Source organism: Pholcus phalangioides, unplaced genomic scaffold (assembly GCF_987345545.1).
Source record: "Pholcus phalangioides strain wild (caught in Gottingen) unplaced genomic scaffold, Ppha-v1.0 ptg000022l_1, whole genome shotgun sequence".
NCBI lineage: Eukaryota > Metazoa > Arthropoda > Arachnida > Araneae > Pholcidae > Pholcus > Pholcus phalangioides.
Window position 1 is genome coordinate 27,823,551 of NW_028301615.1, and position 16,142 is coordinate 27,839,692.

Here is a 16,142-nt window from a genome sequence, read left to right on the forward strand (position 1 = left end):
AGGTAACATAAGGGAGTGGTAAAATAATATTTAAATATTATGTGTCTTGATCATTACTCAAGAGAGCTATCTACGTTAAAATTTTGAAATTTTTTCTTCGTTTTGAAGGAAAATTAAGAGACACATTTTGATTTAAATTAGACCTGGTAAAGTCTGAAAAATATGAAATTTTCTATGCCACCTGTTGATTCCAGAAGGCTTCACCTAACCAAGGTAGGTACCCTTACTACCCTCTCGTGATTAACATAACAAACACAATTATTCTACAGTGGAATCTCCCACAACGGACACTACAGTTAGCGAATACCTCCACTAACGGACACTTTTTTTAATTGTGTCGACGGGACTCAATGTATTTTACTATCCATTAAAGGTCATTTCTCATTGATCTCTTTAGGGGTTAAAATTTTCGGTCCCATGGGTGTAAGTTATCGAGAGGTTTTACACTGTGCAATGCGACTTTGGAAGCTCTTATGAAAATTGTGACGTTTTGAAAGAAACGTTCTTTAACGCAAGTAAAAAAATCCGCATTGTTATATTTTCTTTTCATTGAAAACATACCGAGTATGCTCCTTTTTTAGTATATAGAAATCATTAAATTTACATTGTGATTTCTACCAAAAAATATTCCCATTTGAATAACTTATGCTGCATAATTCGTCGTAGCTCATCCCGAAGATTCAGATACAGTTAAAAAGTGCATTTTGGAAAACAAAAAGTTGAAATGTTCCCATTTTACAATAATCTCCTCTTACATGCAGTGATTTTAGGAAGACCCCTCAGGCCAATTCCATCTTCTTTTTTAGGAACCAGACAATCACAGTCAAATCGAAATCATATCATGTACTTGAATGAACATTACAACAGAGCAATACGGTACCGATGGTAACATTACCTTTAAATTGAATCTGTTGTAGTTGACTTGTGAGCAATCTGAGTTCCATATTTGAAGCATCTCCAATCTGGAATCAACAAAAAAAAGCATTTTAAAACATTCATAAATATTAATTTTATGGAAAATTACGTTACATTCTCTGAGTAAAATATTTTCCGTGTTGTCATAGTTTTTTTTTATTCGTTATTGACTAATTAGCGTAATTGTTAGCCCCCAAAAAAATCAATATGAATATTGAATCAGGTTTAACAATAGAAAGGAGAATACCCAGCTTAAGAGTGAAGATAATCGCGGTAAAAAATACAGAAGATTGCGGAAAAAATTCGATGCATATTCATGCGCATGTTCTCGAATTTAAATAGTTTATTTTCTACATTCAATGGCAAAATTTTAGTTAGTAAAAAAAGGGAGTTTCTCCGAAATTCTACAAGAACTGTAAATTGGGTGCAACAGTTTTAATTGTTCGGATAACAATCGTATAATAATCGCTGAATAATTTTGTATACTGATTAAAACAAATTCACCTTACCTGAACAAGGAGAGCGACTCCTACAAGGCCTTGAGACATCTGTGACGCTTCGCTCATGTTTCCGTACAAATCAGAGTTGTATCCATAAATTTGGATCTAATAAACACAGTAATAAGAATCAATAACTAATAACGAAATATAAACACAGCCTAAAGCAGTATCTCAACCTCCGGGCCCTGGCATCAGTCATACCGGGTCGTGAGTGATTGATCGTTTAATTTTTCCCCATTTATTTCCCATCAGTCGTTTTTATGGGGGAACCTTCCATTGATGGACATTCTCGGGGAATATAAAACTGCAACAGAAATGTTTTTCTGGCAGCCATGAAAAATCGCAATAAATATTTTTTCATCAATTTTTACGGTCCTAATGTTTAACAGCCCATGGACCTTCAAATACTGCAACTGTTCACATTAGCTGGGATCTTTGACTCTTTCTCTTGTTTGGTCTTGCTTGTTTGGTCTGCGATATAACTGCTAAGCAACGATTAAGCGAACGGAATCCGTTCTGTAAAAGTTACTGCTGAACATTTGTATGTGTCAGAAGGATAAATTATGTGACCTTGACATTAATGAGTGAGTTCCCCTACAGGTGGTTTTTGTATAGAAGAGAAATGCTCATTAATATTAGTTGAAACAGAAAAGTATCGCACCACGAGTTTTTCCGCCATCTATCAAATATAAATAAAACTATCTGTTGTAATTCTTAAAATGAAATGGATGGTAAATAACTTAAGTGCAACATGAAAATGAACAACATGTAGTAATGATACTGTAAGTTTTATGCTGCGTAAGTATGTTGTGTAAAGTTTATGCGCCGAAATACTGGTCAATATGTTTTTATGTTTACCAGAAAATCACTTTCAGAAAATCACGACAATTTTACTTCGAAAATTGTAAGATAGTTGTGCTTTCATTCAATTGACAGAAGGTGTATTAGCTTAATGGTGTTTCTCGCATTTATTATACAGAGAATTATACCCTGTACAGTTTTGAGAGTGAAAATACAATGTAGTGTAACAAAAGTCTAAATCAACCAGGGATCTCCCTGGCCAAAGTCCGATAACAAAAGACATGAACCGGAATCATCGTGAAGTTAGTGTATTTTTTTGTGATAATTATGTCTACGTTAGTTATGGCAACCCATCACACCGCAGTCAAGATGCGGTAATGATTTTTCCCTCTAAAATTTGGTAGACAAACTATATGACTACATAACTATTTTTATAGTTTTTTTTCTCTCAAATTTCACTTTTTTTCTTTCGTCACATGGAGCTAATCAAATACAGTTGCTATACAGTATATAGACATGCATCACACGTTGGCGATTTAAAAAATGGATTTGGCTCCTAACGGGTCGTCTTACATCAGCACATCGAGCTTTGGCCAAGGATGTCCAGCCACTTCGTGAAATGGCCGAACAACGTCCGAATAATTTCTGCAATTCAGGCTTTGGCCAAAACTCTTAGCCAATATATATATATATATATATGTAATTGGTAATTACGAATTATTTTTATAATAAGATTTATCATGACTAAAATTATTGCTGTTGCTAATAGAAAGATCCATTTTGGTAAAAACTTCATATAATTTAATTAAATATTTCAATCGAAAAACATTATATTAATTTTACATTAATTTATTCCCTCAGCGTTTTAATGTACAATTCAAAATTATATATACTGCCAAGAAGTATTTTTGAATTACTCCCCCCTTTTTTGGACATATCTCATGTACGTAGTAAATGCGATAAAGCGGTTATAATACATAATAGCCAGTTATTATGCTGACTTACCAATTGTCTTGGTAAGTAAATTTATCACTCCGGCGAACATGCTAATAACCAAGTGTCGTTGGTGAATTTGGTAAATATCAAGGAAAAAACCGAATGAATCTAGTATATGTGATGAATGTAGTCGGACCCCGATATAATGATACAAATACATGTATGAATTATCATGTATACTGCATCATATAGTATGATTTATCCAGCGTTTGTTTTCCAACGACGCGACGATTGGGTGTTACGCATAATCGCCGTTAAAAGTGTTAATTTTTTAGTACTTATTAAATTTACCAACGACGCTTGGGTACTATGATTAATTATACATAATCACTGCAAACAGTGATCAATTTAGGAAAATTTATCAAATTTACCAACGACGCTTGGATACTATGCATAATCACCAGAAAAAGTGATTAATATAGAAAAATTTATCAAATTTACCAACGACGCTTGGATACTATGCATAACAACCAGAAAAAGTGATTAATATAGAAAAATTTATCAAATTTACCAACGACGCTTAGATACTATGCATAATCACCAGAAAAAGTGATTAACGTAGGGAAATTTATCAAACTTACCAAAATGCTCGGCGATTATCACAAATAACCAAATTATGCATACTAACCTGTTTATAATGTATAATAAAAAACCCAGGTTTATCACATTTACCGTAGCATGTACATTAATATATTTCAAACAAAACCCCCACATAAATACAGACAGGGAAACTTTTAACGGTATTTCTCAAGTATAACATTTAAAATATTTTTATATACATAAACATATACAAAACAAAGCGATTCGTAAACAAATAGAATAACATCGCGATATTATAAATGTACTTCCGTAAAAGCGGGCGAGCGGAATATTCCTTTACAATTTTTTTAATACTTAAAATACATTTTTTTTTCTCCTCCTTGTTCCTTGATACTATAATGCATAAAAGAACGATTTAAAGAGATTTTCTTTCTCATTTTTTTGTTTTTAAAGAAAGAAAACGGAAGAAAAATTACGGATAGGAAACGAAGTAAAAAGAGTACATTTTTCATTTCTGGAATCGTGGACAAACTTTCTTGTGTCACGAACATAAAATGGAACAAGCAGCTGACAGTGGGCTGAGCTTTCCTTTTTTGTGGAGTCTTTAATACTCAGTACTCTACCGGAGAAATAACGGGGAAAAAAAAACGTTTTCAAAAACCTCACCATCTTCACTACATTCTTTTATTGTGTTCCGGGACCAACTCTTTGTGTGTGTGTGTGTGTGTGTGTGTCTGTGTAAGCATAATCAGATTACATTGCAGCTGCCACGATCACGTAAAGAAACTTTTCAAGAGAGAGCTACACATGTGTATATATAGAAAGATTGTTATTCTCAAAAACCACGCAATGTCCACATTTTTGTCTGGGAATAAACAGTTATATATTAAGTAAGTCTCTTTGTGTGTGTGTGTGTGTGTGTGTCTAGCACGCTCTTTCCAAAAAAAAATAATAATAAAGAATTAAGGTTTCTTTCCAAGTATCATAGTTTTTATTTTTAGTTTTCTATTATCTTGAGAATTATGAAAATTACCTTGTTTTTTTTTCGTTTAATGTTTCTTAAAAGTTTTTGTTTAGTCGTTTGGATTTAATGAAATTACCGTGTGGGAATTTTTCCGACGGTTTCTTGTTTTTTGTAGGACGTGGTGGTTCGCTTCGAGTAAAACTGAGAATATTTTATGATTTCTGAGAGCTTTTTTTCTCTTCAAAATTTTGAAATTGAATGGAAGAAAAATTTTTCTTACTTTTAAATTTTTTTTTTTTTTTTGGAATTCGGATTGTTGATCATAGTGACGACGGACTCGCATCGCGAGGTCCTGGGTTTTAAAGTGTACAGTCGCTCGCCACAGTGGTGAGGTAGTTCACAACTTGGAGGTGCGAATGCGAGCCGATCTCTACGTTGAAAAATCTCGTCACAGAGAGCAACAGGCCTACCACTATACATTTATTCAATCATAACACTTTACTCGTAGTTTGGGGAATTTATAGCAGATGGCAACACTATAACAAGCATTACAGAATAAAAAAAAACCTAGTTTCACGATACGTTTACAACACGTGCACGCACAGCTTCCAGCATGGCCCAAGTCGTCTTGGACCACCTGCAGAAATCTCTTCCTTGAGACACAGCGGCGGGGTCATGATCTGGTTAGGAAGAGGAGGATGTAATAGCAGTTTGGATTTATAATGGAATTTGTGTTAATTGCATTTTTAATTGGGTTGCTGTATTTTTGAAACATATGACATCCATATTTTTATGGGCATCTTTTTATCAGCCACCTCGTTGGGCATTTTGCCTGTTGTGGCGTTGTATTTGTATTTGTATACAGTGTACGGGAATTTTTCCGAAAGTGTTTTTTTGGATGATGTGATGTTTCGTTTTGATTTAAACTAAGAATTCTTTTTATGATTTGCAAGACATTTTTTAATTTTAAAATTCCACAAAAATGAAAATTCTATTGTCACTTAAAAATGCGTGTTTGTAGAATTCTAACTTACCTGGAATAACTTTGTTACTTTTGGTTAAAGACAATGTCTCAAAATCTTCTCAAAAGGGCAACATTGTACTGATTCTCAAAAGGGCAACATTGTACTGATTCTCAAAAGGGCAACATTGTACTTATTCTCAAAAGGGCAACATTGTACTGATTCTCAAAAGGGCAACATTGTACTGATTCCCAAAAGGGCAACATTGTACTGATTCTCAAAAGGGCAACATTGTACTGATTCTCAAAAGGGCAACATTGTACTGATTCTCAAAAGGGCAACATTGTACTGATTCTCAAAAGGGCAAAATTGTACTGACGAAGCAAGTACAGTACTCAGTTTTGGAATAGAATCATGGATAACCACAGCACAAAAACAGGCATACGCTCAAGAAATGTAATACTGTAACAAATCTATTTTTCCAGTATGGAAATTTTTACTAACCCTGTGGCCTTATATCACATAATATGCTTTGTTTGTTTATACGTTGTTAAAAGAAGGTGAGACGAGGAAATCTATCTTCCAAAAGAAGAGAAGAGAACATGAGTTGGAATGTGGCTTCCGTCCTGGAAGGTTGTCTGTTTTGAGTGTGCTTCGAAATAAAGGCTTCTTCGTTAAGTTCCGTAATTTCGTGTATAAATTGGACACCCCTCCAATATCAAGTGTTAAGGGATATTCCGCCACCTCCCAGAAAAGAGACGCACCTCCGACACGACGTCCCCTTATAATACAAGATTTTCTATTATCAAGAAAATTCACCACTTTAGTAAGAAGCTAAATAAAGGGCACGTGGAGAGAGATTATCAAACGTTTCAGACTCTTTAAGCAGGCCTTCGAGAGCAAATCGGAACGATGTAGAAGTTTTGCGAAGAACGAGCGATGTATCTCAAAAACTGATATCCTTATCAATATTTATGAAATAAAAAGGGAAAAATAATTGGAGAAGCTTTTCTTTCCTTTTCTATGTTTATGTTCTACTTGTCAAACCGAATCTAGGGAGAATCAGATAAAAGAAATTAAAAATGCTGAGGTAAGAAAGGAGAAATATCGATTTCCTTTCATGCTGTTGCCAATGAAGCATCTCGATGTAGGAATGAAGGAGGAGAGACAGCTCGAACGTATATCTTGTTTCAAACCTTTCTGGACGAAGATATCTCGTCCTTGCATCGCAAGAGGCTAAATATAAATGGTTTGCGAACGTCGCTAGAAGATATGATAGCAAAAGAACAGCAAAAATTCTGAACTGGAATTGCTAAAATGCTATAGTCCAAGATCGCATCTCTCACCAAATTTTAGGTATTTTTGTAGTAGATCGAAAGAAAACCTTCAAAGAAACGAAAATATTTGGATCAGGCTCACATTTTTCTATTACCCATTCACAGCAGCAATGAAATGGAAATGGCCATCGTCGTTGTTCACAATGGCAAATATACACCAGCGATAGTCAAAACATCCAATTACATCAAGGAATTGTTACAAAAATGTTTATCATTCCATTCTAGTCTGGGCATTATGAAAGACTAAGATGTTAATCGAAAATTTAGAAGATATTAATGGACTTGATGCTTCAAACGGGATTCAAACCTATGCATGGTGGATAAAAAGCTTCAGCTCTAACCATTCTGATGTCAGTTAAAATTGTGGCGTTGCTATTGGTCGTTTGAAGTTCTGTCCGGGATTTTGAGAACGCAATGAATAGCTGATTGTAAAATCACCAAGTGTCTTGAAGTAAATCATTTTTAGGATTAAAAAAAGATATTATTTGAATACATATAATATAGGATTGTGAATACATTAAACTTGGAAATGCTTTGAACGGTTTTGAAATTGTTTTGAACGTGATATTAATTTAAATGAGTTCATAGAATTCGCGATTAATTTGCAAAACTCATTGAAATAAATTACCGAAGCGAATGGATATTTTTCATCATTAAAACTATGTCTTATTTTCATCTATCATTAATGAAGCTGTACACAAGATCGCATGAAGGTACAGGATCAGCCGGGGAAAAGCGGACGTTTTTGGCACCTCCTAGAATAATTGAATGAGCTGTTGAATGGGAATTTGGCATTTTCCTTGATTCAGCACCCGAGTGCGAGACCCAAACTACAGTCTTGACTATACATTTGAAAACATCTACCTATTTAGTGATGCAAACAGACTCTCCAGATTCTTTGATTAACGAAGATCACTTGTTTCCTGTATAATTCTTATATACTCATTCCAAGAGCTACCCCTTATACAGTGGAACCTCATGATAACGTACATCATGGGTCCCAAATTTTTGCTCACTAACGGGAAAAAGTTCGTTAATATAAAAGGTGGTTCCACAATTTCTAGCGCCGTATTTTACTGGTGAGCCGTTAATCGAAGAGGCATATTTTCAATTAGGAAAAATATCCAAATAGCGTATAGGACTCACATACGTCATGTTTCAATGGGTTGTGCAGTTTTTAAAATAAAAATAGCTTTTAACACGGACACCCTGTTCAAATCCAAGATAAAGCTGTTATCTTAAATCCATTATAAAGCTGTTGTCCTGTCTTTTTTGAGATCGAGTGGGAAAGATCATATCATGTTTCTAAGTGCAATATTCGTTGAGATATTTGAATTCAAAACCAGAGAGAGTTATAAGTTGGGAAAGAACAGCATAAACTAACGGACAACGCTTCTTTCCTTAGTTCATACTGTTCTTTCCCAAAATTTTCTCTCTCCGTTTTTTGCATTCAGATATCTCACTCAGACATGTTGAATTGTTTTGTTGGCTTCAGAAAAGATAGGGAAAATCTTTCTATTGTTATAAATTGTTATGTCTTCTATATAAAAATTATTTACTTTTATTTTAGTAATTATACAACCCCTTGCAGCATGAATGACGTATCGGGGTTAGTTGTTGGGTGTCAAACTGGTATACATAACATGAAAACGAACAGAATATGTTGTGGCACCATATATTATTTGTATGCTGTATACCGATCTAAATATTATGAGCCAAAATAGCAGGTGATATGCCCGCGTTATTTGGATCTTTTTTCTAACTGGAAGTACGCCTCTAGGACCAACAGTTCACCAGTAAAATGTGGCAAGGGGGATAATGGGAAATCACCCTGTATAATAAAATACATTGAGGTCTGTTTAGGAGACTTCGAAAGTTTCCATTTCCGTTGAGTGTTCGTTATGAAGACTACTGTTACATACACGCATCTTCGGCAGTACATACATGCATCCAGTGCCTTGCAATCCCTGTGCCCTGTGCAAGAATTTGCATTTAGGATTTAGGCTCCTTCTGTTCCATTCTGGGATCGAGAATGGCGAATTTTGCCCCCACCCCCTTTCCAAGCTCTTCCGAGGCCTGTGCAGGTGCACCCGTTGGGCCTGTCTAGTTACGGCACTGCGCTCATCCACTAAAAATTGCGTTGAAACTCGTCCTTTTTGGTATTTAAGCTTAACGTAAACCTAAATGTAGAGAGTCCCACGCAGTTACCAAAAAAATGCATTATTTTTATATTTCATTACCCAACTTTGAAAAGCTGTTAACCCCTTCCGATGGTATCTGAAACATAACCGGCATCGAATCGACCCAACCTGTATAATTTGTATGGAATTCGCAATAAAAGAATCGGCCGTCTCTAGAATACCTCCGCAGGGAATCCATGTCTATCGACTCGGTGTTCAGATCCCTGTGTGTCTGTGCGTCCGAAGTGGAGGTGAATCTCCTGCAATCGGTAGCTATAGGAAAGAGGTCCACCGCTTATATTTACAACTGGAGCTTGAGGACCGGTGTCCACTTTGAATACCACGCCGTGTCCCGTGTTGAATATGATCCCATTCACCTGCGGAAACAGAATATTCACTGTAAAAACACCAGTCTTAACGGAGTGGGGAAAATATTATTACAACAATTGCTCATAAGTTATACATCCATCCTTACCCTGTGTTTGTCGACGTGTAGCGTTCTTAAAAACGGATCGAAAAGGAGTTTATTGGGGTCGACATCAACCGGAGACTGCCGATGCCCTTTACTACATAAGTTCCATTCTGGATTTAATAATCCCCAAAAGTCTGGACCTACAAATAGAAGGATAATAATCAGACTTATGAAACAGAAATTATCTTTCAAAAACTTGAAACATCTTTCATGAAACGATACATCATTATTTAAATGTCTTTGACGAATCTCATAAAACACGGAACATTTCTGAACGATTTTGCGTGTAAGCTACGAAGGAAGTTAACAATTATTCAAAATTATTAACGAACATTTTATTAATATTAAATCATAACTTATACAGTATATAGTCGCCCTCGAATAAACTCCCCCCGGCACCAAAATTTCTCCCATAGAACAATGTTAAAGTTACCCGTTTAATATGATAATTTTAGCTACTTTTCTCCGCTTAATCGAATATTACGTTTCACATGTCAACTTCTTAATCGAACATGCACCTCGTGCATATTCCTCTAAGGAATTTCTAACGAATTGGTGCACGGTCCCCTGACGTATTTCTGTTCATTCATTGACGTAATTCTGTTGTTAGAATCGTGCTTGTTACGTGTTCTTGCTGACTGACTGAATGAATGCCAGAACTTTCCCGCTAGACTTATCCCGTTGCCAAGATCTTTCCCAGCCCAGCTTCGTGGCAGAGTCTGGAACACTTGCTGACTGACTGATGTAGATGCATACTCTCAGTGCGAACTGAATCTATTGATTCCCATGCTTTTCCCTGTTTTATGCTGCTCCGTACTACATCAACCAGTGTACAGATGATGTTTTTATTGAACACATTTAACATGAGAAAAACATAAAATACATTTAAAAGTAGGAACTACACTCGAACTATTTAAGTTGCCTTTAATGGGTGCATTTAATTATTTTATTTTGGTTCTCTGCTGTGACAATAGAGGACGCCAATTTTCCTAATGAAAAGTAATTACCTTAGGTACTACTGTGATCACTGTATTTATGTCCAATTTATTCGAGAAGTTTTATTAATATTGAGATCCTTCATCAGTTTTCAATATGCAAACCAAACTATACTAACGTTGTAAAATGGCAATTGAATTGTTCCCTGCATAATCGGATACCCCGCTTAATCCGATAATAATAGAATGAATTGTGTTTCATGTTAATTGTATGTGAAATGTAAAACCACCCATGTTCATAATCGGATATCATGTGCTAGAATCGTTGATATCCGATTGAACGAGGCCGTCTGTATTGTGTTTCAGCTGCAACCAATGACAGCGACACGAATATGTGTTTCTGGCAGATTCTACTTTTTAATTTATCTTCCATCTTCCGTTTCAGACTCTGCCCAGGAGTAACGGTTGATAATATCGATTTTTGATGTAGCCTGGACTGTTCTCGGTTCGTAATGTAACACAGTCTAACATTGATGAATTTAAGATGTCGCACCTCCCCATACAATCGAGTGAAGCCAAACATTCACAGATGCACGAGCCATCATTTCTGAATGCTTAATCATTTCATCGCCTGATCTCTATCTCTGTTCAGGTGAATGTTATGGTAAATAAGATAAATCTATTGATTATGTATAATCACTTAGTCGGTATATTTGGTAAATTTTGTTTATTCATTGCGAATTTATCACATTTACACGTGATTATGTATAACCCTGAGATCTTATAAATCTTTACAAAGAAACTTCTGTTGTGCAATCCCGGCCTAAGACATGGAATCGGTCTTCTTGGGAATAATACACGTTTTTTTCCCCTACAGTTTTAAAGTAATTACCCATCTTAGCATTGAAGCAGCATTTTGAACTGTAAAATAGCTGCCCTAAAACAGTGTAAAGGATGCAGTTCAATTTAGCAATCGTCGCCAAAAAAAAAATAACCGAAACATACCCACATGTTTCAAAATACGGATTTCGAACGACAACGCTCACTTCAGAAACCACGATACATAAAATTGGAATGAATTGAATGTATAATTCAGAAGATAGAACAAAAGCTAAGTATTTCACATCCCATAAAACCAACATCATAATTCCTCGAACAATCGAGTTATTTAGCAATCTCCCTAATAACTTCTTCATAAATTCAAAACTTGAATGAAATCGAAGGGAAAAATCTGATTTATTGCTCCTAGAGCCACACAACTTTCGAACTAGAAATAGAGATAAATTTAGTTTCATTACCTATATACTTTAAATGGTATTCGTTATTTGTTCCTCGCCTAAGTATACGTCGAAAAAATCTTCTAAAACTTAACATATGACCATTTATACTACCAAGGATAAGAATTCCCAGTACGAAGAATTATCGTTATATGTTCAATTTTCAGTGTTTAAAAATCTCATTTAGGATGAAATAAAATATGTGATATACGAAGCTGTTATACATTTTTTATTAAAGTCGTGGGGGAGAGGGGGAAGCTCATTTGAAAAATAACGTAAGATATGTAATCAGGTCAATTCTCTTATTCATGGTCCATCCTCTCATCTTTGAATACGATCTACGTAAGACATGAAATCTGTCTTTTTGTTGTAGAAAGTACTGTTTTGGATATTTTGAAAGCAGTTAGTCATCTTAGCATTGAAATAGCATTTCGTATAGTAGAATAAATACCCAAAACTAGGGTAAACCGAAGCAATCATTGCTAAAAAATTACACTCATGCTTAAAAATATAGATTTCGTACCACGAACGCCATAGCGCTCATTTCAGAAATCACTGTACTTAAAAATCGGGAATTAATTGGATACGCAATTCAAAGGATAAAACTAACAAACGAAAGTATTTAAAGTACCATGAGAAAACAACATCATAATTTCTACAAGAACTCGAGTTGTTTCACAATCCCCTCCCTAATAACTTCATCATAAATTCAGTAGTTAGTGAATGAAATCGAAGCGAAAAATCTGATTTATTGCCCTCCATCCCCCCTAGTACCGCACGCTTTTCAAACTAGAACCAGAGATAAATTCAGTGCCGTTACCTATAAATCGTCTTCGTTCCATGTATACCTCCAAAAATCTACTAAAAGATAAGATATGGCCACCCATACCACCCAGGAAAAGAACTCCCAGTCCGAAGAATTATCGTCACGTTCAATTTTGAGTGTTTAAAAATCCCAGAATAAAAAAAAAACAGAAAATAAAAGATGTGATATTTTATCAAGCCGTTATATATTTTATTTTTAAAAGTTGGGTTTTGCATCCCATTTGAAAAAAGAAATAATGTAAGATATGTAATGAGGTTTCTTCTTTGGTTATAGTCTCTCTCTCTTCTCTTATTCTTGATGCATCCTCTTATCTTTGAATACGATCTACGTAAGACATGAAATTGCGGGAAAAACAGGATAGAATAAGAAAGAATTTTGGAGAAAAAAAAAGGAAATCGGGAAGGGGGGGGGGGTTGAAAAGTTGGTGCCAAGCAATTTCTGAAGAGCCCGTTTACCTCGAAAAGCTATTAAAACTTCACTAATCGACTCATTGCCCCTGAAAATTTTTCGAGCCATTTTTTGAGCCTTTTTAAAAAAAAGAAGTTAAAGTAACTGCTTGTAACTTTTTATTTATTTTCATTTTTTTTTTCTTAAGATGTTGAGGGCGTTTTTGAGGAGGGCCCTCTTTAAAAATGAAGAGGGCCTCCCTCTCCTCGCATATGGCTAAACGGCTTCTTCAAAACTGCAGTTCTTCATGCTTGAAAAAGGAGGTGTGTGTGTGTGAATTTTTGTTTTTTTTTTTACTTTCTCTTATAAGAGGATACGTGTTTATATTTCTTTTTTTTTTTTTAAATATTTAAGTTGAGATAACCTTAAAATAACTTGGTACTGAAGTCTTTGCGAACCATAACCATTTCCTCTCTAGTCTAAAATAAATTGCTGGTTTTATTTTATTTATTTTCTTTCTTTTGTGAAGGAGGAAATTAACAGCTATGATCGGGGAATGATTGTGAGGGTTTTATTGAGGAAATGTAGTCTATATACATGGGATATAAAATTTAAGAAAATTATACGCTTATGTGTTGGGAAGTTTATGTGAGATTGGCAATTTATAGATTTTCAATGAAAATTGTCATTATGGGCAGAAGATAATCTTCCCATATGAATGTCACTTATAGTTCTTACTATTTTGCCAAAGATTCTTGTTTGATCCCAAGGAAATCCTATTCGTGACCTTCCGAGTACCATCAGAATTGTTTCTTTTTCTACATTTAAGTTATCCGACTACCTTTCTAGTCACTTTTCTTTAAAATGGTTCTGGAGTGAACTTTAAATACATTTTTTGATAGAAAGTGTCTCGAAATGGTGAGAACAGTGACCAATTTTTATCTATCTATTATATTTTCTATGAAAAAGTCGTTCTTATGCCAAATTTTAGGCAAAATTCATGTGATATTCGAAACAGGATTGCGAAAAATTTTATTAATGAAATGCTTTGTGATTTTCACAGTGCATTTAGCTAGTAATGTTGCAGGTTATGAACCAACATTTGAAGGATTGCATGATATGTTCATAAGTTACATCAAAACATGTTTCAGTACGTGCGAATTTTTTGAAATTTCATCCTACATTTTGTCTATAAAACACTGTAATTCAAAAAAATATATGTGATAGACCTTAGATTTTGGTTCATAACCTCCACAATATATAGCAAAATACCACATTAAAATTTCGTAATGATACAATGAATAGATTTTTACAAATCATATCCCAAAGTAAAATGTCAAAAATAGCATTCTTCGTGAAACACGTTTAAAGTCTTTATTCGCGTATTACTTGTATGTAAAAACGCAACACTAAAGTGAACGTAACTTTGATTCTAAGTATCATATAAACAAAACAAGGCCCGTTTTGGAATCACAACAAATAGGGCTTTTATAAAAAATTAAAAAAATGAAAATCCATATTTTCTTCCAAAATGACGTTTTCAACGTAGTCGGATACCTTGAATGCGTTACACCAGCGGTACTCAACCGGTGCTCCGCGAAGTCCTTAGGGCTCCGTGTGAACTCCCAGGGGCTCCACAGCCACTCGAGGAAAAACAACCAGTGAATTTGAAAAAAAATAATTATTAATACTTTTGAATAATAAAAATAAGTCAGTAACTTTGATGAATAAATAAAAAATAGGCCTACGGGGCTCCGCCATAAAAACTATATACCGGAAAGGGCTCCGTTGGTCAAGAAATGTTGAACACCGCGGCGTTACACTATACGCAACCGTGCACAGACTTGTCTGTTTCTTCTTATATCCCCCGGGAAAGCTTCGATATCTCTCTGAGATGAGAAGCGGGGTGTGTCCTGTCCTCTAATGTTCAATGTCTCTTCATATGCCCATACGGGCAGCCTTTAAGTTGGCAGTTCGCCCAAAGGAGCAAGGAACCAATGTTAATCTTTAATTCTGGTCTGGTGGCCTCGATTGCCATTTGTCTGAAAGAAATTTCAATCTTCTGTTTAAAAGGAAAACAAATTCCGGGAATGTCTCCACCTGGTTTGAAACCCTAATCTACAACGGTACCAACTTCTTGTGCTTACTCTATCCATTCACGTGAGTGATGGATATCAAGTGATGATTTTTTCACTGCCATCAGAACTCTTGCCTGAGTATTTATATACAGGATGTTCTGTAAGTGTTGATGCGGCCTTTATCTCATTAAACGTTCATGGTAGAGATATGGTTTCAATTTTAAAAAAAGGATCTAAATGTATTCAAAAATCAGTCTATACCAGATTTGGAAGCTCGTGTTTCAAGAAATGGGAAAAAAAATCTAAATTTTTTTACGGTCCCCATGTTTTATAACTTCCAAACAAAGTTGTTGCTCTCTCTCTCTCTCTCTCTCTCTTCTGAGACCAACAATAAAAAAATCGTATGCTTTTAGGTGTGAGATTCACTGAGATACTTGAATTCGAAAATATGGAAGAAGTTGGAAAAGACATGCAAATAAAGGCAGGAAGCGGTTAGCGTTTGGTGTTCCTTCCCAACATTTCTCCGATTTTTGAAATCAAATATTTCAGTGAATATTGCAGTTAAACATATGAAATTTCTTTTGTTGAGCTTAGAACTGGGCCATAACTTCCTAATTGGAAGTTAGAGGACAGGGGGACCATATAAAAATGTTGATTTTCTTTTTATTTTGAGACACACTGTATTCTCACTCTGAAAAATGGTGGACTGTGAGCATTTTTGAAATTGGAATCATATCTCTAAGACGGACCGTTGGTGAGATAAAGGCCGCATTAGCACTCTCAGGACACCCAGTATATGGAGCACCGACAATATAGTATCGTTTATTTCGGCACATGTCTGAGTCTAGGGTGTTTATTTCCCTGCCGACAACATTAGTCATAAGATAGGGAAATTCAAGATATTTTAATAGGACTAATTGAAAGATAATAATCCTTTGAATTCATTTAAGAGAATCAAAGTTTTCCATTAAC

At 35.1% G+C, this 16,142-nt stretch overlaps 1 protein-coding gene across 2 annotated transcripts in view; it reads right to left on the reverse strand.

Annotated features, from left to right (window-relative positions):
• The window catches only part of LOC149070130 (carbonic anhydrase-related protein 10-like), a 98,909-nt gene that overhangs the window by 24,671 nt on the left and 58,096 nt on the right, over positions 1-16,142 (reverse strand). For both annotated transcript variants that reach the window (XM_089249745.1, XM_089249744.1), the window contains exons 3-6: positions 9,671-9,807; positions 9,378-9,572; positions 1,425-1,520; positions 896-962 (exon numbers count right to left, since the gene is read on the reverse strand). In XM_089249745.1, coding sequence (XP_089105871.1) covers positions 896-962; positions 1,425-1,520; positions 9,378-9,572; positions 9,671-9,807 — 495 coding nt within the window. The remainder of the gene's footprint in view (positions 1-895; positions 963-1,424; positions 1,521-9,377; positions 9,573-9,670; positions 9,808-16,142) is intronic.